Genomic DNA, 22,664 nt, shown 5'->3' with positions numbered 1-22,664 from the left:
CATTCATTCACTATTGCTTGGTTTTGAAACTTACTTATTTTAAGTGAATTGATTGGCACTGCATGTTGTCCTGTTACCACTAGAAGCTCTAAGCTTTTATTAGGTCATGCATTTTCGTCATTAAATTCCCGCCATGTTCCTTGATCTTTTTATTTCCCATAATTCATTGGGAATTAAGCAGCTAACACGTTACAATTTGTTTGTTTACAAAGAGAGCCAGTTTATATGAAGTATAGGGTTTTTTCCACGATATTAACACAGGCAAATAGAATTAAGCCACATTTTAATGTCATCTAATATTTAGTTAATATTTGTGTAAAGTTTCATAAATCTGTGTTTTATTTGTATTCACTACGTTAATTTAAATTCAAAAGCTACAAATCTTAATTAAATGCAAAGAACTGCTGTTTAACATACACACATAACTGTGATTCATATTAACACATATTTTCATGTGTCTTTCCTATCTGAGATACACATTACTAACTCAGAGTAATTCTTGTGATACATCAGAAACAACAGCATCACCAGCTCATTCCTTCATCTGCTTGCTAATGAGCCTGTTAGTGGAAAGCATTTATGAAAAAAAAATCTACTTCAGAATTCTATCCTTGATTTATGGGTAAAGCTGTAAATCCTTTCAGCTTCTTCTTGGGTCTGTAATTAAGTAATGGCTCAATTAATCCTATCAAACCTACATTGCCAGAAGGGAGAGCAGGGACATTATGTGGGAGCCAACAGGAGGAGATTAATACAGACCAAACACACGATAACACACAACAGTGCACAGTTTCCATACAAGTCTAAATTTAGGGGGGTGTCTAAACAGTGGCAAAAGTGTCAAGAGGACAAAGTTGTTTGTGTTTAAATAGGAAGCACTGTTTACTTGAATCTTTGCCTAAAAAGGATGAAAATGCTATTAAAGTGCAGCTATCAGCCATCAAACTTTAAAAATACTTCTGCGTGTTCTTTGTTCTCTCCATCTGTTGTATTGGGGCAAGGCAATCTGTCCAGATTTTACTTTGTAAAAGAGGAATGTGACCCCTGAATCTCCCTCTTCCTTCTTTGGTAAAAGTGCTGCTCCGCTACATCAAAAGAGTCCTAAATCACTAAATCAGTTTTGACCACATGACCCAGAGAAATATTTGTGTATTTAGCTAAAGGGGATGAACTTATTACAGAGGAGTGGACGGAAGAAAAATGTCACCAGCAGTATTTATGTATCCGCTGAAAATATATTCACACACTAATAGAACTAAATCTGATTAGAATAGTGGCTTCTTGAAGATAACACAGTAGTAATAATCAATAAATTATATGGAAATTGGCACAAAAAGTTCTGTAGCCAGACCACACACTGGCATAAGGATGATGAGGAAAATCTAATACACTCTCTGATTATGATGTGCTATTTTTATGTGAACATTATATTTCACCACTCACTCGGTTCTTATGGCTTTTAAATCAAGAAGGCATTAGTCCCATCTGTTAACCATTACTGACAGGCCGGGTCGCCAGCCACTGCCAGACTGTTGAAGCCACAGTTTAAGGTGCTGGCACAAAGCTCTGCCTGCCCTCTTTGCATTCAGGCTGGTGTTAGAAAGGTGTAATCTCCCCCCTGAAAAGGCCACTTGTCTGACAGCTTTAGCACATAGTCACAACCACAGCTCAGTCACAGCTCTTCACTGAAAATGTCCTCACTTTACAAGGGCCCCAGATCAGCTGACCTCGCTGTCTGGTCTGCATTAATAAACTATAAGACAACACAGATTATATTTATATTATAATAATGTTTTCAGTCTAATTATGATTCAAGATGTGTTAATGTTCATTGCTTGTCACATTGCTGCCTCCGTTGCTACTACAGTCCTGATGAAAGCAGTATGGGGAGTCAAAAAGGGCCATGTTGATATATTCCTTTGATGAATTAAAAATATAACAGTGATTTAGCCCCAGTCTTAACTGACCTTTTTTTAGGGCAGATATTTTGGCATGTCACTTAAGAGGGAATGCTGTAAATTTGCTGAACTATGACTCACTTCCATTATGTGTCCTATCTAACCAGACAGACAACACAATGATGTGGGAACTTCCTCACCTATGTAAGCAGAAAAAGAAAGTCTCTGAGGAAATTGACTTCTGCACATTACAAGCTTCAGTGTGTGTAGGTAGCCCTACACACACACACACACACACACACAAGTGAATTGTCTCCCTTTGCATTTTTTACAGAGCTGCACTGCAGAGAGTTAACAGTAGTAGATCCATGCTGCTGATTCCAGTTCAGTATTGATGTCCTGTCACCCCTGGGGACTACTTATAGTGAGAAGAGACCCGAGTCAGCACTTAGTGAGCACTAGCCAGTGATGAGAAACATCAGTTCATTTTAAAATAAAACAGATAATACAATGACTTTGCCCTTTATTGCATGGCAGCAGCACTGTGTGTTTTCCTACTGATAAGCAAGAACGATGAAAATAAAAAAATGGTGCTATCATTAGGACATCTCTGACTGCTCCTTCTCCTGCAGCTAATGGCCTTTTCTGTGCAGTGTGACACATCACATTTAGTCACGGATGTGCAGTGTCTTTGTGTCCCCAATAGAAACATACAGCACAGCTGTGTCCTGCATTATGGTCATCACTGTATATTGCTTCCGATCATCTGCCCCTCCCTTACTCTAAGGTGTCACAACCACTGTGTTCTTGAGCATGCTGTGTGTCAGTGGCTGACACCAGTAGCAGAGCTGGGAGTCTGACCTCCAAACATCATTGGTCAGCAAAGTGGGGAGGGGGAGATATACTGCAGTGTCTTTTTTTTCTGCAGAGGGCAGAAAGAACATGCTTCAACATGGCTACTACAACCTCTCCCTGTATATACGTGATCCTTTTCTACTTCCACCATCTTTCTATCAAGAATCTCACTTCTATTTTTATACATCAACAAACTTATATCAATATAAATTAATACATTTTCCGCTTAAGATATCACTGCAAAAATAACACAGGATGGACCTACCACTGCTCCCGATTTTCTATGGAGTCTGTGCTCCAGTTTTATTTTTAAGTTGAGAGACAATAACAAACAAATACTAGCAAAAATATGATTCCTCTAACTGTGCACAATAACAGCTCTCCTGTAAGAATCTGAACACCTTGACAATGAAGTTTCTGTGTGACTTGATGTAGATGATTATATAACAGGTTAACATCCACTATATATAGCAGTGAAGAGCCAAGAGGGCAAACTCACCTTCTGTTTCGAGGCATTACAGAGACTCCAGAGATTCAGTCTGCAAATGAAAAAGAGAGAGAGAGAGAGAGAGAGGTTTACCCCGGCCGGTAAGATGAAGAATGTTGCACACACACTCCCATTGATGGAGCCGCTGCCTCTCACACACCCCCCTCAGTTATCCCTTCTGCGTGAGCGCATTCAATCACACGTACACATGACACACACTCCCTGGCTACAATAAGTGAAACATGCACAGCAACATCACTCACTGCAGTCCACAGTACAGTACAGTACAGTAGGGGTGTTTCTCCTTCTTTTCTTAATCCCTCATTCCGGAGCCTGCACCTGATTCCTGTCAGCTTTCATGTCTCTGTTTGCCGCCATCCTCTCCTGTGCTCTTGACAGTGCACCTCATGATTTAGCCGCTGTTAAAGCAGAGGGGAGTTTCCTGCTGCATCACTTGCTCCGATCTATGCAAAGCACGTCCTGCTCCATGTGTCCTCTGTCTCAGTTCATTTGATTGAATCCTCCATATCCAATCTTTCCTTTTATTATTTATTATCTTTGCCACCACCACATTGCTATTTGTGCTAGCTGTCACTTTTTACAGGTCTTCAGCAATCCAACCATTGGCACAAAGCCCTGTAAGCTGCCTCAGTTTAGCAGTTGGGTAAACCAATCAGGCGGCCTGAGGTCTATACCAGGAAGAACCTGCTTTAATAATCTGAGACAGAAAGGTGTATGTCTAAATCTGTTTGACCGTAGAGGGTGAATGCAGAAACATATTTTTTCTTTGGTTTACTTTTGCACACTGTTGACCAACAATACAATGCATCAGAACTGTTTTCATTCACAGCATTAATCCAGTTACTAGAGATAAAAGACGTGGCGTTAAAAGGTCGCAGCCAGGTCAATACCCTCCCTCCATACTGTAAATCTGAGCATGATCAATCTATTAGCAGACACAGTGTGCAAAGAAAGCAGGAAAAATGTCAGGATGATATGTCAACATGGAAGGTGGTAACCTTATTTCGTGGATAGACAGCAAAAAGCATATGCATTATTTATGTATAAATCAGATCAATCAGAATCAGAAATACTTAATTTATTAATTATTAAGTAATTTCTTGCATTACATGTGCTCCATGCATGATCAGAAATACTAACAGGTTATAAATATAAAATATGGTAAGGTGAAATAGCAAGTAAATAAAATAAAATAAGTATCACTATAAGTCAAGTAGTAGTCATAAAAACAAGCATAATAGTCTACAGCCATGTGTACAACCATCTGAAGATGAACTTAGACACAGACAGTTAATGTTGCATACTCACAATGGAAAAGCTGACCATTAGTGAACAATGTAACACTATTAATAATGATTACAATTGATCCTCCATGTGTAAGGGTCACCACAGTTCATCAATTTGATGTCTGACATATTACAGAAAGATAACTACACTTAGTATCAGGTCAACACTCCTGTATCCTCTTGGGACCTTGAAGCAGTGACTAGGACTTGTCTGCTACAAGACAGAAAATCCTATGCAATCAACCTCAAAGTTTAGTAAAGTATCTGGTCCTACTCATGGACCATGTCAGACACATTACAGACAGTCCCTCACATAAACATCAAGTTCCAGACATATTTGTCTGTCAAACCTCCTTACACCAAATTTTCCCTGAACCACAAATGTCAGGGCAGTGGTCTCTGATGTCTGGAAAAAAATTCCAATAGAGATTTGTCATCTATCACTGTAGCCTTGAATGTACCAGAGTATTAGGCTGACAGATTGTGCTATTCCCAGTGTCCCTCTGCTATCTGTTAGTCTGCAGTGTTGGATACAACCTTAATACTATCATAGAACTACAAACAGCACTGTAATCAGAATTCCTGATGGAACTTTAAAATGCAGTAGATGGATTGAAAATAGGGATGAGACATGGGCTTGATTGCATAGCAGCTGATATCAGGTGTTGGTATAAAATATTTAAAGTAATAGGTAATGACATAATGTATGAGAATGTATTCTTTAAGTAGGATTTTGTTGATTTACTGTGGTTGAAATTTGATGTGATTCATTTAGCAGCAGGTCACTTCTGCTTTTACCTTACTGCTGACCTTTCAGATTGGATTTGCAGATGCAGTTACCTTTAGATTTATCTGTATTGGGAGTGCCTCAGTAATGCACTACTTGCAGCCAAAAATCACACCAATGTGTACAGTAAAATAAAACCACTCCATTTACCTACAGGAACTATATATCTAAGAAGAAGTTCATACATTTTAAGTCCTCTTAGATGACCTAGATCAATTTGCACAAGATTTAAAGTCAACATTAGCAAAGTTTTTATCTGTTGAGTATGGGTGATGATTTCATGCTTTTTATGTATAATTAACTAAATCCATTCTGAGTAGTGCAATAAAGGTGCTTTGTGGTCAGTGTCTCAGACCCCATGATTACCATGTCAGGACTGAAGCTACACCAAGAAATAGGACACATTTACTGCATACTGAAAACGCTTTCAATATTGAATAGATGAATGACAATGATTTGCTGCCCTCTAGTGGTTATTTCTAACAAATAATTTCGCTTCTAAGTTTCATTTCTCTGTTGTCCTGAAAGAGGGCAAGTTATGTAATGTGAGAAGGGGTGGCATTCAGTGTTAAATTGATAGAAGCAACTTTTATGTTGAGTAAAGATGGTTTATTATTTTTATTCTGTAATACACAGTGACTATAATAAAGTAATATAGAAAAGATTGGGGCCTTTGTGTGACTTTTCTGATGTTTTTCAGTGCATATTACTGGATCTCTGTGTGTGTGTGTGTGTATGTGTGTGTATTCTGTGTACATACCCCTGTGTGGATTCTATTCAGCTGAGTCTTTTTTCTGAGCTGGTCATGGTGCAAACCATGACTTCTGACAAGCTCATTCACTTGTTTACTTGACTTGGATGGTTTCAACACTGTATCTCGTGTGAGTTTTTTATTATTATTATTATATGGTGTGCATTATATTTAGCTGTGTCAACTGAACTTTAGACTTTATGAACAAGTAATTGCACCTATCGCTCAGGCATTTAGTACATATTATATAAGAGTGGATATAAGAAAAAAGAATAATACTTCTCTTTTTTCCTGAAAACATATCAACATTTTGTAAAAATATTTTTCACTATTCATGCTTTGCAGCTGTGTTTGTACATTCACAATACTTGACTTATTCCAAATTCAGCTCAATCCAGCCTTTTATATATTTCCTCTGGTTCAGTTCAAATTTCTTGAACCTGAAGGTATTGAAAAAATCTTTCAAAAAGTGAAAGAGTCAGTTTTATAATCTCTTACTCATCTGATTATGAAAATGTCTGTCTTGTCTGTCAGATGGCATAAACTTGCCAAGCAGGACTGAACAGGTCCTGAGTGTCTGGCATGCCTGTGCCTGATCTGACGTGGGACGTTTACACCACGCCTTACCACACAATCACAACAGTATGCAGCCATATTGAAATTTGAACTGGCATAGTTAAAAAGTGATTAGCCATTATGTGGATGTAGTAAAACTTGTGGATATCCTGCATGAAACAGTTAATTCTACTTTGGATACTCTCCAGTGGAAGTGAAACTGGAGCTGCCTGCGACTCATTTCCTTATACAATGCCTAATGTCTTACATGCGAGACTCTAGTCTGCATTCCGGAGGAAAAGAAAGTGTGTAGCTGTGAAGCCTTCCGTTTGATGTCTTGATGTCACAGATAATATACAACATTTGGTAAGAAATCTGCATGCATTATTTTAACAATCTCAAGTCTCATAGAGTCTTCTGAGTGTGTCAAATGCCAGACTTTACTAATAATACACCATGTCAGATCAAGAAAAGAATGTTATAGCACCAAAAACTATTAGTCCAAATATTACAGGAGTGCATAATAACAATGATACAAACAGTATTTATATCATTGCACATGTCTAGCTTGTGTCTCATGATAAAAGTTGTTCCTTATTAGACTCAATATTGTGGATAATAGGATCTCAAGTTACACTGAGCAGTGACATCACATCGTGCCTAAATTTGGATTTGGATTCCTCTTTCCTTATTTTTTAAACATTGTGTTGTAATTGTGTGTGTGTCTTGCAATATTATTGTGAATATTGAAATTTCACACTGGACTGGGAAGGGAAATAACCTTTTTACAACCAAATTTCTGACACTAAGTTAAATGACGGGATAACTATTCTAAACAACAGCTGACATTGGATACTTTTTTGGGCTCAGCTCTTTAGACTGGAGGCTTTTTGGACGTAATCTAACTTTTATTAAAGTTGCACTAAGGGTTAAATGTTATGATGACTCATAGACAGTGAATCATTTATGGTCACACAGTCTTACATTGTTTGGATTCCTCCCAGTAGCTCCTTTTCAATTGTCATTTTATATTAGACTGATCTGGCCTATTCAGGCAAAAACGTTTTTAAGTATTTAGAGTGCACAAAGAAAGCTTCCTGGGCCAAACACTTTAAATAACAGTTTGATTGTTGCTGACAAACTCTCAATTTCTAAAATTAGTACTAATGTTTCACATTTGGCTTGAAACACACCTTCAAATATGCCCTAATGAACTGTCAGACGTTGCTACTTATACATCATTATGTCCTTTTGTGAAAGCTTAGGTCAAACGTTTGTTCTTCTCTCTCATTGTGTAGATTTTTGAAATGATGTGTGTCCATCATACCTGTCTATGGCTCCTCATTGCATGTTACTATGTAACTGGACCCTGCTATTGTGTGGCTTCCCTGAAGAAGGCCTCATGCTCTGTGCACCATGGCAGAGCTGACTGCAGTCACCTCAGCCTCACTGCGATCCCTTCAGACCTTCCAGGGAACATTACCAGCCTGGATATGTCCCACAACAGATTGAGGGGGGTTAGTCCTGCGTCCTTGCATCCCTATCCTGGCCTTCTCCTCCTTGACGTTGGTTACAACAGCATCACTGTGCTGGATAATGGGATATGCCAGACACTGCCTCTGCTGCAGACATTGAACATAGAACATAATGAAGTGCGTTTGCTGAAGAAAGAGGATGTCACCTACTGCACCAACCTGTCTCGGTTGAATTTGGCTAGTAACAGGCTAAAGCTACAAGGAGAGCCCTTCTCTGCACTACAGGTAAGTACAAGTACAAGTGTCCACAACTCATCTAGAGTTAATACATTTCCTTTTTGTTAATATAAATGTCTAACTGATGGGTTATATTTTAACTTTTAAGTTCGATAACAGTTGCTACAAAGACTTCTGCAAACAAAATGTTCCTGTAGTAAACACAAACTAGGCATGATCTTAGAGAAGGAGAAGGACAAATAAATGTAAAAAAAACAGAACAAGGGTAACCAGAAAATATAAATGTTCAAAAATAAAAATAAATAATAAATATCAAAAAGATTCAAAAAGACACATCAACATGATGTACTACACATGGACACACAATGACTACATAGAACCGAAATATTACACATTATGTAGTGTTTAGTGTAGCCATGCAACAGTTCTTTCAATCTGTTTGTGCCTTTTACTCTTTCTTTTCTTTTCTTTTCATAATCCACAGAGCCTACAGTTTCTTGACGTTTCTATGAACAACCTGCAGTCAGCCAAGCTCGGCTCTCAGCCTCAGCTGCCCAGGCTTGTGAACCTCAATCTGGGATCCAACATCTTTAACACTTTGACAAGAGATGACTTTTTCTTCCTCAACCGGTCATCCTTCCTACAAGTCCTCAACCTGTCTTCTTCGTCTCTAAAAACCGTAAGAAACTTACCTAGGAATGAGGAAATGAAATAGTGCTGTAAAACTTAGAACTGCTAAAAGAAGGACACCTTGCTTTCAGTTATGTGTTTTGTTTCCCATTTTGTCTCAGGATTTATGTCTTTGTTTTGTTGCAGTTGGAGGCCGGTTGCTTCAAGCCCATATCAGGCCTTCGTACTTTAATCCTCGATGGGAGCAGGATAGACTCTGAGGTCATTCCCAAACTCTGCTCAGAGCTGTCAGGGACAGACATTGATGCCCTGTCTCTCAGGAAGATAAAGCTGGTCACGCTGACAAACACAACCTTTACAGGACTGCAGAAAACAAATCTAACCTTTCTGGATCTGTCCAATAATGACATGGCTAAAATTGAGGAAGGCTCATTTCAGTGGCTGTCTAGACTGCAGACTCTAATTTTGTCATACAACAACATCAGACGCCTGACCAAGGGCACATTTCAGGGCCTCAGAGGATTAAAGCAACTTCATCTAACAGGAGCACTGGTGAAAAGTCATGGCTCTTCTACTGCCATTATTGATGATTTCTCTTTCCAGCCATTAAGCTCCCTGCAGAGTTTGTCATTACAGAAGACTGCTGTTCGAGAAATTTCAGGGAACACCTTTACAGGCTTGACAAGTCTTACAGAACTTACCATGAGCTGGAGTAGTTATATATCACTTAAATACCTCACAAACAAGACTTTTGCCTCACTTGCAGATTCACCTCTCAGAAAGCTTAACCTGATAGGAACTGCTATAGCAAAGATTAACCCTGGAAGCTTCGCTGTGTTTAAAAACCTCACCATTCTTTATCTAGATTCAAACTTTATCAAGCAAAATCTCACCGGTGAAGAATTTCAAGGCTTAGGTCAGGTTCAAGAGATACATATGACCAATAACTACCAGTACCTTAACCTGTGCCCTACGTCGTTTGTTCATGTGCCCGGTCTGAGAGTCCTGACTTTGGGCAAAAGCCTGATAGCTACAGCCTTAAACATTGATCCTTCTCCATTCAGACCCCTGGTAAACCTCACCGTCTTGGATCTCAGCAACAATAACATTGCTAACATTAGAGAGAATTTGCTGGAAGGGCTCGTGAACCTGAAGGTATTGAAACTCGAACACAACAACTTAGCCCGTGTGTGGAAGAGCGTCAACCTCGGTGGGCCGTTATTATTTCTGAAGGACACACATAACTTGGTAACCTTATACATGGATAGTAATGGACTGGATGAGATCCCAGTGAAGGCTCTGAGAGGTTTGAGCAAACTTAAGGAGCTGAGCCTTAGCAACAATCTTCTAAACAACCTTAAGGACACGGTCTTTGATGATCTGACCTCACTGCATGTTTTACGCTTGGAGAAGAACCTGATCACAGCCGTGAGGCCTGAAGTGTTCAAAACGCCTATGAGTAACCTCAGTCTGCTCGTCATGGGCAAAAATCCATTTGACTGCACATGTGAGAGCATCCTGTGGTTTGTGACGTGGCTGAACAACACAAATGTGACCAGCTTGCCAGGTCTCAAAGACCAGTACATGTGCAACACTCCACTGGCTTACTTTAACCACTCCATCATGGACTTTAACCCTCTTTTTTGCAAAGATATGACCCCATTCCAGACTCTTTACATTCTGAGCAGCACAGCTGTTCTCATGCTGATTGTAACTGCCCTTCTGGTACGATTCCAAGGCTGGAGGATTCAGTTTTATTGGAACATACTCATTAATCGTACATTAGGATTTAGTGATGCCAAAGTCGAAGAAGGTAGACAATATGAGTATGACGCATATGTCATATATGCAGAGAAAGACGCCAGCTGGGTGGAGAGAAGGATGTTCCCTTTGGAGAATGAAAAGTGCCGCTTTTGTTTCGAGGATCGAGACTCAGTCCTTGGCATGTCACTGCTCGAGTCCATTGTAAATAACATGAGAAAGTCCAGAAAAATCTTGTTTGTCGTCACTGAAAGTCTTCTGAAGGATCCCTGGTGCAGACGGTATATCATATGCACTAATTGTGTTCAGTCTTTAAAATTGCCTTTCTTCCCTAACTCCCTGTCTTTTTCTTCTTCCAGATTTAAAGTCCACCATGCACTTCACCAGGTCATTGAAGCCAGCAGGGACTCAGTTATTCTGGTTTTTCTGCAGGACGTGCATGACTACAAGTTGTCTTGCTCGCTGTTCCTCCGCAGGGGCATGTTGCGCCCTTGTTGCATCTTGGACTGGCCTGTCCATAAGGAGAGAGTACCTGCATTTCACCAGAAGCTCCTCATAGCACTCGGCATGACCAACAGACTGCAAGATTGACTCTTTGTTGGCACAAAAACAATGGAAATGACAACTTCCAATGTTTGAAGAGTTGCCAGCTGTGTGAGTCCGATTGTATTAGAAGCACATTGTAGCTGAATGTAAAAAGAGCAGATAAAACAGCATAAATATCTCCGCTGAATTGTTACATAATTTATTATTGCTTACAAAAAAGATGAATTAGGAGCACATTGGGAGAGTTAAGTATATGTGTGTGTGTGAAGTATGTTCTCTGGTGTTTTTAAGACACTGCAGTCAATCAGATGCAGGCTTAAGTGAAGTTTTTTTTTCTAGATCAATCAAAGTGTCATGAAGTTTAGTTGATTTAGTTGTGCACGAATGGGGCATGAATTTGTTCTTCTTACAAAGTAATCTCAGCATTTAAAGCAAAGCATGTAAAGCTTGCATATGCACTGCACTACCTGATTAAAAAATTCTGGTATGCTGACATCTAGTGGGGAAACAGGAAATTACTGCATGTATATACAGTAATTTCAACCACATTAATAATATGATCAGTTGTACAATATTGTAATGACTATACATGTAGAAATGGGGATGGCTTGAATGTTTAAAATAGAAATTAGTAACTACAAAACTCAGGACAACTGATGTTTTTTTATTTTATACTTTTAGTGTGGTTTTTACTTACAAAGCATTTTCAGACCAGCCTTCTCTGTAATCCTGGGTGTATGCCAACTAGGCAATCTGCAGATACGAGACAGATCGAAGATGGGAGTGGAATGACATTAAAACTACATCTCTGCTTGCAAGCATACACCCAAATCAAAAATAAATAGATTGTGTTTCTCGCTGAAATTTAAAAGGTTGTGGTACATTAAAGTGTGTACATTTAGTGAAGGTGTATTATTTTGAACATATACGCACATAGAAAGTGAAATTATGTATATTAATGTATCTTGTATACATTTCTTAAACAATACAAACAGTATTTTCCCTTAAACATATTTATATAGTCTATGGATTTGCCAGAGGTGCACTCAAGGCTTTTCAATGTCTCATGCTGGACAAGATACGTATTACTGTTATTTCTATTTATGTAAATAGATATTAATGGCCTTTGGTTTCAATACTGAGACATGTTTTTCATAAGAGACAGACTGTGCTGTTATCTATTAACCAGACAGGGTGGACAAGCCACAAATTGCTGATGTTGGCAGATAAGCGTCTTGGTCCAGACTAGCTGGATATGTGGTGAATAATTAACATCTTTATTACATAATTTATACCAATGCAACATTTCTTTTCTATGTTTTCTTCATATTTTTTTCTATAACCTATATTATGCGGATTTTCCATTTCCATTTTAAGCGTTCTTTACATTATCCCTGTCTGACTGAGGGCAATAAATGATAATACAATACATTGATCCCTTCACCCAGTTAGCAATGGGAGGAGGAGTGAGGGTAGGGCATAAGTCACATGGGGTTAATAGTAGCCAGGCTGATATAAATGAGCACACATGTGAAGCTGACATACGCACTGCAAAGAAAGATGACAGTCTTACAGGGGAGTTACACTATACCTTTTCTTGGAGTTAGCATTTTCATTGCTGCTCTAACATACATCACCTACAGGCTGCTGAGCAGTTACCTGCACAAATGGTTTGAAATGAGGCCTATTCCAGAGATGGAGGGGACATACCCCTTTATTGGAAATGCACTGATGTTCAAAACCAATGCAGGAGGTAAGAGAACAATTAACACTGCACAGGTGGATACACATGCAAAACTGATGAGCTGATATTCTCATCAAGATCTCAATATCTTTGTTTTAGATTTCTTTAGCCAAATTGAGGAGCTTACCCGCGACTTTGCCAACATGCCCCTGGTTAAACTCTGGATTGGACCCATACCCTTTGTGATTCTCTATCATGCTGAAACTGTAGAGGTAAGCAGTTTTGATGACCTTATGTTCACATTTACATAGTTTACACAGCATCATGTGTATGTCCTTATCTTAACTTATCTTGTCATGTATGTAAACAAGTGCAGGAATGTTCTTAACAGGGCCACACCTGTCTGTGTACTTTCTTTAACCTATATAGGAGGTTGCACTAGTGTATGTTGTTGTTTGTTTTTTTGCACTGATAGATGTGCTTACAGTTACCACTTTATTCAATCTGCCAAACTGGCCTACTGTCTTCATTTTATAAACAATAGCACAATTTAAAAAAGATGTTAATGTTTTTAATGTATGCAATGTATTTTTTTCTTATTTAGACAATTCTGAATACCTCCATTCACATGGAGAAAGCATATGCATACAACTTTCTCCATCCATGGCTTGGAACTGGTCTGCTCACCAGGTATACAAGATTAAGAATTCATTTGAGCAGGGATTGATTAAAAAAAACAACATAATAACAGTGAAAACACACCTGTAGACTATGACTGGTGGGGGCACAAGGGGGCGCTAGAAAAAAAGTGTTTATTTTAATCTTGTGTCTGGAGTTCTTAAGCTTTATAAGCTATAACAGAGTTCAGCATCTGGGAAACATTATGTTAAGTAATCATTACCTGTTTTTTACATTTTGTTTGTAGGTCAGGTGAGGTCATGGAAACATTATAACTCCCTCTCTTGTGACCATGAATGCTCAGATCAAACTATTCTCTCTCAGTGTCTACCCCATACTGATGCTTGCCTCCATCTTTACTCAGCACAGGGCATAAATGGCGTCAGCGTAGGAAGATGTTGACACCCACCTTCCACTTCTCCATCTTGGCGGACTTCTTGGAAGTGATGAATGAACAGGCAGAGATTCTGGTGATGAAGCTGGAGAAGCAGGCAGGGAAGGGTCCATTCAACTGCTTTAATCATGTCACCCTCTGTGCACTCGACATTATCTGTGGTAAGCAGATGAAACAGGAGTGATTGACAAGTCAGGAGTAATATTAGAAAACCCAGCAGATTTCTTTGATTTAGCATAGTTCCCTTCCACATTTATGTGTCTTAGGTCTCTATGCTTATGGTTGACCTCTTATATATTAATGTATATTTAGGAAAAATAATAAAGCTTTTTGTTGGAATATGAATTGACATTTGAATGTTCAAACTGTCTTTTCAGAAACTGCAATGGGAAAGAAAGTATACGCACAGAGTAATTCTGATTCAGAATATGTCAGGAGCGTGTACAAGTGAGTGATTATATTTTTCAGACACAAGGAAAGTGTTATCAGGAGAAATAATCTGATCCATTTAAACTGTTTCCCTCAACCTCACTAAACCCTCAGAATGAGTGACATTGTGAGTCGCAGGCAGAGGACGCCATGGTTCTGGCCCGATTTTGTGTACAACTACTTTGGTGAGGGCCGTGAGCAAGACAAGACCCTGAAGATCCTCCACTCCTTCACACGCAAAGTGAGTGCCCTCTTCACAGAAAACATTCAAGGTGAGGCAACTGTCCAGATTTACTCATTGTTAGTCTTCCCTCTGGACGGGTTGTCGGAACAAGCACGGCGGATTCAACTCGTAGTTTCCACACTCTTTATTTCACACACACACATACTACATGAACTGTGAGCTGAAATAACTTCCAGCTGAACTATTAGTGGTATTAAAACCATTAGTGGTATTAGATCTATTAAGTGAACTATTAGAACTATAAGTGGTCTATTAGGAACTTTCAGAAACTTTTGTGTGAAATAAAGAGTGTGGAAACTATGAGTTGCATCCGCCATGCTTGTTCCGACAACCCGTCCAGATGGGAGACTAACGATGAGTAAATCTGGACAGTTGTAAACCGACTTGTTAACTGTTTGAATTTTCAGGTGATAAATGAGAAAGCAGAGAACATGTCATACATTGAATCGGACAATGACAGTGACCGAGAGACAAGGAAACGCCGGGCGTTCCTGGACATGCTCCTAAAAACAACAGATGAAGAGGGCAACCGGATGAGCCATGAGGACATTCAGGAGGAAGTGGATACCTTTATGTTTCGGGTTAGTGGGTATTTGATATCAGTGATTAAGAGATGTGATAAAATAATATGAAAAATCCACCTTAAAAAAGTGGTCTTTCAATGTCCCTGTATCTACCCCACCAGGGTCATGATACTACAGCTGCCTCTATGAACTGGGTCCTCCATCTGCTGGGCTCACACCCTGAGGCACAGAAGAAAGTTCACCAAGAGCTACAGGAGGTGTTCGGTAACACAACCTCTCCCTCACTTTAATGACATTGTTTGTTTTCCTTCCCTATGGCTTTTGACTCATCTTTGTTGAAACCCATTTGTTCTTTGGAAGTCAAGGGGAGCTTATACTAATAGCTGTGAAAATCCTTGCCAAAATCCTTAGAACATAATTGAATTATTGTCACTGTTGTGTGGATTTACCATGGCCTCCATACATGTTTTTCCATGACGACCTTGTTGCTATGGCGCATGCTAATTCTGCTCTTGTCCTCGAGCACAGAAGAATCAATTGTGTCGTAATCTCAGCACTATTTCCAGTGTGAACCTATACATTACCCCACCAAGCCATGTAATTTATTAGCTATGTTTAATTATATCCTTGAGACATGCACAGTTCATCTACTGCCTCAGGTTGTATAAGTAGAGAATGAGTCAAGGATGAAGAAGTGAAGGGAATGTGCAAGAGGTGGATCAAACAATTAAGAACTATTTAACACTGTATCTGTTTTGATAAAGAGCATTTAGCAGTGTTGTTTCTGTAATGTTCGAAGGTGCATCTGAACAGCCCGTTAACGCTGAAGACCTGAAGAACCTCAAATACCTGGAGTGTGTGATAAAGGAGGCTCTGCGACTGTTCCCGTCTGTACCTTTCTTCGCTCGCAGCATCGGTGAAGACTGCCACATCAGTGAGTTGCACATGAGTGATGCCATTTGAATGAAACATTCATTTGTTGATCTCATATTTTGGTGGTATAAGTAAAGATATAAAGACTATTTTACATACAGTTGATGAAGCCAAGTGGGGGTGGTGGTGAAATGTCCAGAAAACTATGGTATGAGTACAGCTTCCTCGATTTAAAACACGTTTCTACCTCAAAATCGTTCCCCTTTAACTCAAATAGGCCTTAAGTGTGGGGCAAGTCCAAAGCCCCAACACAGCAAATAGGAGTTCCAGTGTTTCATGTATTTTATATGCAGAACACATCTGACCACTGTCTTTCATTGTCAAGGTGTTTTAGATCTATTTTAAGTATATTGGTTTACAGAGGTTACCATCAGCCGACCAGTAGCATCTGCTTCATACAGTACATTACACTGCATTCATAACCTTAATAAAAGCCCTAATAATCTTGTACTGCTTGTACTCATATGCTCTTGCTTCTCCACTGGAGAGTTCCTCCTGATCTCATTGAAGCTTCAGTATTCCTCTGTTATCTCATGTTTATGTATGTCTCTGTATCTGATGGTGTGTTTGGGGATTAGCTCTTTAAGTGGAGTACAGTTAAACAGAATGTGTCCGAACTATGCCAGTGCTACATGAGGTTATGCTTGTATTTGATACGGTTTAGTTCTTGGAAGAGAGCCATTTCAGGGCACTGGTGTTTGTTGTCAGGGCCAGGATGGCACATTGAACTTTGTTGTAGTGATAACATACTTTCCTCCATGCTAAAACAAATAATGTATGATTATAGTGGAGTTTTAGGACTCTTTTAACCATTTAGTGTCTAAACAGCTCTAACCTTTCTGCCATTATCGTTATTGGATTAAGACCTGATCACATAGTTCCAACTCATAAAAAACTATATAATTTGACTCAGTGTGCACAAAAAAACTGAGTAAATGATGTGACTATTTCACGCAACATAAAGGGCTTACGTTGTTTCTTTGGCAATATGAAGCAATGGTTGGCATATTTGGGACTTTCTTACTCAGAGCATCATGTTTGTGATGTCAATGTAGATTTTGAGCATTAGCTCTGCTTAATGTGCAGAAAGGTTCCTGTTGAGTGACGGATCACTGTGTAACATTTTGAGCATAAATGTCTCCACAGACATGCATTATACACCAAATAAGATTGACTAAAGCTAACATCTTTAAGACTAGTATGTTCTGTATTTACTTGTAGATGGTTTCAAGGTTCCTAAAGGTGCAAATGCCATCATCATCACTTACGCTCTTCACCGTGACCCCCGATACTTCCCAGAGCCTGAGGAGTTCAGACCTGAACGTTTTCTGCCTGAGAACTCAGTGGGACGGCCTCCATATGCGTACATACCCTTCTCAGCAGGACTCCGCAACTGCATAGGTAGGAATACAGGAGTTCACTTTGTTGTGTACTTGTGGTAACTTCTAAGTCAATTAAATATGTGCATCAACTCTTACTGTGTTTATTGCACCCTTCTTCAGGTCAGCGTTTTGCAATGATGGAGGAAAAGGTGATTTTATCATCCATTCTGCGTAATTTCACCGTTGAAGCTTGCCAGAAACGTGAAGAGCTTCGTCCAGTGGGAGAGCTCATCCTACGACCAGAGAAGGGCATCTGGATCAAACTGGAAAAGAAGACACCTCAGACATCATCAAACTAGTGCCTGCTCCAATTTACAGGACAGGGAAAATGTTTTTTAGCCCTTTCTCACAATCATTGTCAAATAATGCTAAATACAGGCAGAGTGCTTGTAAGTGAGTTCGTTTTTAATAAATCATTCTGATTCTTCATTCTTCATTCATTCTTGTTTTTTTTTTTAATTTGGCTTTAAATGTGATAAATGACATTAATGCATTGTGACCATGCAGTGTGGTCTAGTGGTCTACCTTTTAGCGTGACATGCTTTTTAGGAAAAATGACATTCGGTCTGATTTGCATACATCCCACAGCTCTCTGGATTTTATGACCTTTTTACGGCTGTAGCTGCACATCTAGAGGAAATAGGTTTGTGGTTTCAGCTGGTAATGAAACCCTAAATCCCCTAACTCAGATGTGCAGAACAGAGGCTAATAACACTTTTACATATTCATCAACATTTACAAACACCACAACAAAGATAAGTTGTTCATTTGTGCAGTATTTGCCAAGAATGTTAATTTCATGTCAACACACTGCTGAAGTTTTGCCTTGAATGACCTCATACTACTACACTGCCTAAAGTTTAGTGTGCAGTGAAAGTTTCCTCGGTTGTACATGAACAATTTGATTTAATCAGAAGAGTTTTCGCTGCTCCTCCAATCAGCTTCATCAGTTTTAACAGTTTGGTGGAGAAACATGGTTTATATGTGGTGGAGGACCTTAGTAGGTGGGTCTGTGTGAAACTCTGTAGCTAAATGTCTCCATACTTACCTGTGTTGGTCTGACTGACTGTGTCTGCTGTGTCTAACGACTGGCTAACAACTGTGAGACTACAGGGTGGTGCTGTGGTGGTGGGACAGGTTGACAGCCCTTTGTTTTTGCTGTGAGCATGTGACTTGGAGTGAAACTCCCCTGGAATGGATGGAAGCTGCATTGTATGTGGTAGAAAGATCATGTCTGAGTCCACCACCTCTGTTAAGGGAAGGTTATTTCAACTTCCAAAACAACAAAATGTTCCAGCTTTCAGCGACCTTAGCTCCAAATCTTTACCCATGTTTTGATAAACTAGAATTTAGGCAGGCTCAAGCACTTCTAATATGTGAAACATCACAGACATCTTTATTTACTGTCAGCATTAGTTTATTTTTCCATTTTGTTTGCCTGCAAATGACACAAAATCCCCTTTAACACCTCTACCTAACCCGACAGCCAAAATGATTAAATCACAGATGACACAGCAGTGAATGCTGCTTTTTTGGTTTGTTTTTCAGTATATTCCTTGCATTGCTCACTTGTGATGGATCAGGAGTCATTGCTAGAAAGACGGGCTGGATGTTATAAAAGATACAGTGGATGCTTCCAGATTTAAATCTGTGTTATATTTTGGGGATGTTCATCATGGACTGTAGCAGAACAGGCAAAGGCATGTACTCCTTGAATATTTCTGAACTTGCAGCCGGGCAGTGGTTTTCATTACCTGGTTCTTACCTCTTAGATTAGACTCGCTTCATATTTGTTCAGTTTTAGGAAGAAAATAAGAATCTGGAGGATGATTGTCTTATAAAAAGTCTCTTAATTCATTCATCCAACACTGAGTTTATTTTTTAGTTTCTCACATGGAAACATTGTCAAGCATAACTTTAGTAATCTGGATAACTTTTTTTTTTTGTAAAGTGTCTGACCTATATCATTACCCTTCTGGGTGTATATTTAGGTTTAGGATTATCATGAGCAAAACTCTTCACTCACTAAATCACATTGAGGTCAGAAGGCTCCAGTATAAGAAAAGATAATCACAGCATGACACAGTTACAAATGACCCCATTCATTATGTCATAGAATGATTTAGCAGGCGTGCCTGCAAGGGTCATTGCCTAACACGAAAATGACTTGACTAATGATAAATTGCATGCTCCTCTCCAATGCTATTATTTGAATTATTGAACACATCTCTAATCAATGGCTGGATAGAGCTGAGATGCCTGAGCTCCAAATGAAGCAGGAAGAGTTCATTTATCTGAGGATCTCTAATTAATGGCTCAGATGAAGGGGCTTCAGTGAGCGGCTGGAGTATGTTGGAATGTATTAGATTATTTTTTTGGGGGCATTTGGCCTTTGTTATATTGTAATGACAAAGCACTAGTATTCTTTTAAAAATGAGCCATAAATGAATTATCTATACTAAAACTGTAAACAGAATTCTATCCCACAGATCAATATATTCTCTGCTCAGCATGCCTGCTCATTTTATTGAACATTTATACAAACCTGAAGTTTGTATAAAAATAATTTAATACACATATAAAAGCTAAAAGTGCACAGGGCTGAGCCTATTAGTCTGCTGAAGCTCTCCTCCATGCCTGGCTGCTTTTATTTTACAAAGCACTGCCATTACATAATCTCTTTCAATACCTTTTTTCTTAGATAGTCTTCTGTACACGGTGGATTTTAAGAACCCTGTGCAGTGTTTTCACTCCAAAGACAGGGCAATAATATAGGCAAAATTCTGACATAGCAGCGCAGGAGTGCAATTTGCTGATCAAAGTCTGGGTGTGATTTCACAAGCTAGAGTTCATGTTCCTTGAAAGAGGTCGCAACATGAATTTTAAATGGTTATAATATCATTAATGGAAAAGGGAAGACACTAAGACAACTTTTATTTTTTGGGGTAATTCTTAACTTCTGTTGAGATTAAAGGCTTAAAACGAACAGTGACAGGCAGACAAGTTCATGCTGACTAATGCATACACATCAAAATCAGGTGGGTGGGCAGGAAGGTGAGTGAGGTATGTCTGGAGTGTGAATGGAAAATAGGCTGAATACCCTTTTATCCCCCAGAGTTATTTTTTCTTCTTTAAGTTTTTATCTGAATTGCAGCTAAACTATAATATATATAACTTATCTGGGCATGTGTCAAAGCCAAAGCCGGTATAAGCGTGGCCACAGCCTACTCTGAAATCAGTGACAGGTGGTTTCAAGCAGACATTGCTCAGTTCTGAGATATCACAAGTTACATAAGGTTGTGTATCTGCTGGGAAGAAGCGAGACTAGCTGAAAAAATTTAAAAAAAAAATGTCATTTCTGTGTCAAATGCCTGTTGCTCTGCTGCGGCACTCCTTTAAGACAATTCAGCAGGCTGCATGCAAAGCACTAAGAAATAACAATAAAAACATGAAAAGGTTCAGTTAGACTTTAATGTCAGCCAGTCTTCATCCGAGACACACATTTACACATATAGCCTTTGGGGCTCTGTGATGAAATTAAATGCAACCACTTTGATGATGATAGATTTTTCCAATTTTACTTGAAAACTGAAATCTTGCTGAATACATTAGGAAATCTTGACAGAGAAAAAATACATACAGTATGCTCTAAGGACACAATAAGAGCTTCATATTGAAACATGAAAAGCGGCAAAATTATCAAATGAGAGTCATTAAACTGCTCAGCTCATGAGCACCCTGCAGTTCAAACTGACGTCCAGAGAGAGGCAGCAGTGTATGCTGTTCTAAAACGTGTGCAAAGTACAGATAAACAGGAGTTTCTTCTGTACAGTGCGTGAGAGGCTTGGCACAACACAGACAGCCCCGTGTACCTACAGTTTTTTTTTTCTATCTTGGTGCCCGGCAGCTTCATGTTGATGTGAGTGACAGCTGTCTTCAGCATGTGTACAGTTTATAGCCCGGGGTTTTAGAGTTTCTCTGTTCTGACACTTGAATGACACATGATAAATGTGCAATGTTCCTTTAAAAATGGTTAATTAGCATGCATCCAGTTTTAGCAACTTATAAAGCCAGGACATCCTATTAAAGTTAAAGATCTAAATTAAAAATCAAACTCCACAGACACTGATTTACATATGACAAGATCAATCCACCAGTGAGACAAACATAGAGTAAGGAAAAGCAGGCCGCCGGCTGACATTTGCAAATGGCACAAGGCTTCTTCATACTCTCCCTACAAACTCATGTCCTCTTGAAGTGGCAGACCTGAACTGACTTGCTTAAAATCTCTTTTTAGAATGTAGCAATACAGAATAAACTCATCTCTTTCTGCAGACTCCTACTCACACCATGCACACAGTAATAATGTGGACAAACAGGTAGATCACGTGTTGTGTCATTCCTACTTGACAACACGCACAGAAGCTCACAACAAATGCAGTAATGATAATAATATGAGCTTGTTTTCAACAGCACTGAGACACCACAGACTTCCATAACTTCCATAACAGAAAAAAATAATTTTTAAGGCCTGTCAGATTACACTTTTTTTATGTAGCTGTGCACTGTACTCGGGTCTCCAGCAGCTTGACTTCGAGTCTGTACTGGTTAATTCCTACGTCCACCGCCATATTTATTATCAGCCTTCACCACTGTGGCCGAATGTCAATATGTCATTTTGGGAAAAATTGGATGTGTACCTATTCTGTCATTTATTTGTGAGGACGGCACGTCAGCTTCTGCTGTATTGGTTCCAGCGTCCTCTCCTCCTGTTTTCAATTTTATCCTGAACAAAAATTAAAAGTATTAAGCCTTATAATTATTGTCAACAATGAGGAGACAAAACAAGCAAATTAATTCATCCCAATAACAAGCCAAATCCTGAAAGCTAAAAAAAAGAGCTGCCCTGTTGCACTGGGCAGGATTTTTTTCTCCTTTTGGCATGATTATAAACATGAGCACTGGAGTTAATTTTTAATCCGATCCGTGCACCATTCTGTAAATAGTCACAAGGGCACAGCTGAGGTGTATTAAGTGTTGCTGAAAATAGTGTGCTCACCTGTTTTTTCTTTTTTTAGGAAATCACTAGAATACTGCCAGTAGCACT

At 39.2% G+C, this 22,664-nt stretch overlaps 2 protein-coding genes across 9 annotated transcripts; both read left to right on the top strand.

Annotated features, from left to right (window-relative positions):
• The first annotated feature begins 6,079 nt into the window (after positions 1-6,079).
• On the top strand, positions 6,080-12,302 carry tlr3 (toll-like receptor 3). Of its 8 annotated transcripts, XM_028404613.1 has the most exons (7): positions 6,103-6,215; positions 6,620-6,727; positions 6,850-7,006; positions 7,939-8,400; positions 8,837-9,031; positions 9,169-11,024; positions 11,103-12,302. In XM_028404613.1, exons 4-7 carry the CDS (start codon positions 7,948-7,950, stop codon positions 11,332-11,334), a joined length of 2,736 nt encoding a protein of 911 aa, XP_028260414.1. In that variant the 5' UTR covers positions 6,103-6,215; positions 6,620-6,727; positions 6,850-7,006; positions 7,939-7,947; the 3' UTR covers positions 11,335-12,302. The 8 variants fall into 8 exon arrangements, with proteins under 8 accessions (XP_028260429.1, XP_028260414.1, XP_028260406.1 ...); XM_028404628.1 differs by lacking the exon at positions 6,620-6,727 and having other exon boundaries at positions 6,080-6,215; positions 6,923-7,006; XM_028404605.1 differs by lacking the exon at positions 6,620-6,727.
• A 504-nt stretch (positions 12,303-12,806) lies between these two features.
• cyp4v2a (cytochrome P450, family 4, subfamily V, member 2a) lies at positions 12,807-17,986 on the top strand. The gene is made up of 11 exons (XM_028407535.1): positions 12,807-13,042; positions 13,133-13,245; positions 13,578-13,663; positions 14,016-14,206; positions 14,423-14,492; positions 14,589-14,715; positions 15,126-15,299; positions 15,404-15,506; positions 16,042-16,176; positions 17,397-17,576; positions 17,678-17,986. Exons 1-11 carry the CDS (start codon positions 12,808-12,810, stop codon positions 17,854-17,856), a joined length of 1,593 nt encoding a protein of 530 aa, XP_028263336.1. The 5' UTR covers position 12,807; the 3' UTR covers positions 17,857-17,986.
• Positions 17,987-22,664: the final 4,678 nt, after the last annotated feature.

Source organism: Parambassis ranga, chromosome 1 (genome assembly GCF_900634625.1).
Source record: "Parambassis ranga chromosome 1, fParRan2.1, whole genome shotgun sequence".
Taxonomy (NCBI): Eukaryota; Metazoa; Chordata; class Actinopteri; family Ambassidae; genus Parambassis; species Parambassis ranga.
Note: the sequence above shows the minus strand (reverse complement) of the source record. Positions and strands in the feature narration are given on the sequence as shown.

What these genes read in the sequence shown, in the direction of transcription:
- tlr3 (XM_028404628.1), top strand. Translation starts at nt 7,948, where the DNA reads ATGATGTGTGTCCATCATACCTGTCTATGGCTCCTCATTGCATGTTAC. An exon ending in AGCCCTTCTCTGCACTACAG is followed by an intron (nt 8,401 to 8,836) that starts GTAAGTACAAGT and finishes CATAATCCACAG; the next exon opens with AGCCTACAGTTTCTTGACGT. An exon ending in CTTCTTCGTCTCTAAAAACC is followed by an intron (nt 9,032 to 9,168) that starts GTAAGAAACTTA and finishes GTTTTGTTGCAG; the next exon opens with TTGGAGGCCGGTTGCTTCAA.
- cyp4v2a (XM_028407535.1), top strand. Translation starts at nt 12,808, where the DNA reads ATGAGCACACATGTGAAGCTGACATACGCACTGCAAAGAAAGATGACA. An exon ending in TGCACTCGACATTATCTGTG is followed by an intron (nt 14,207 to 14,422) that starts GTAAGCAGATGA and finishes CTGTCTTTTCAG; the next exon opens with AAACTGCAATGGGAAAGAAA. An exon ending in TGGATACCTTTATGTTTCGG is followed by an intron (nt 15,300 to 15,403) that starts GTTAGTGGGTAT and finishes CTACCCCACCAG; the next exon opens with GGTCATGATACTACAGCTGC.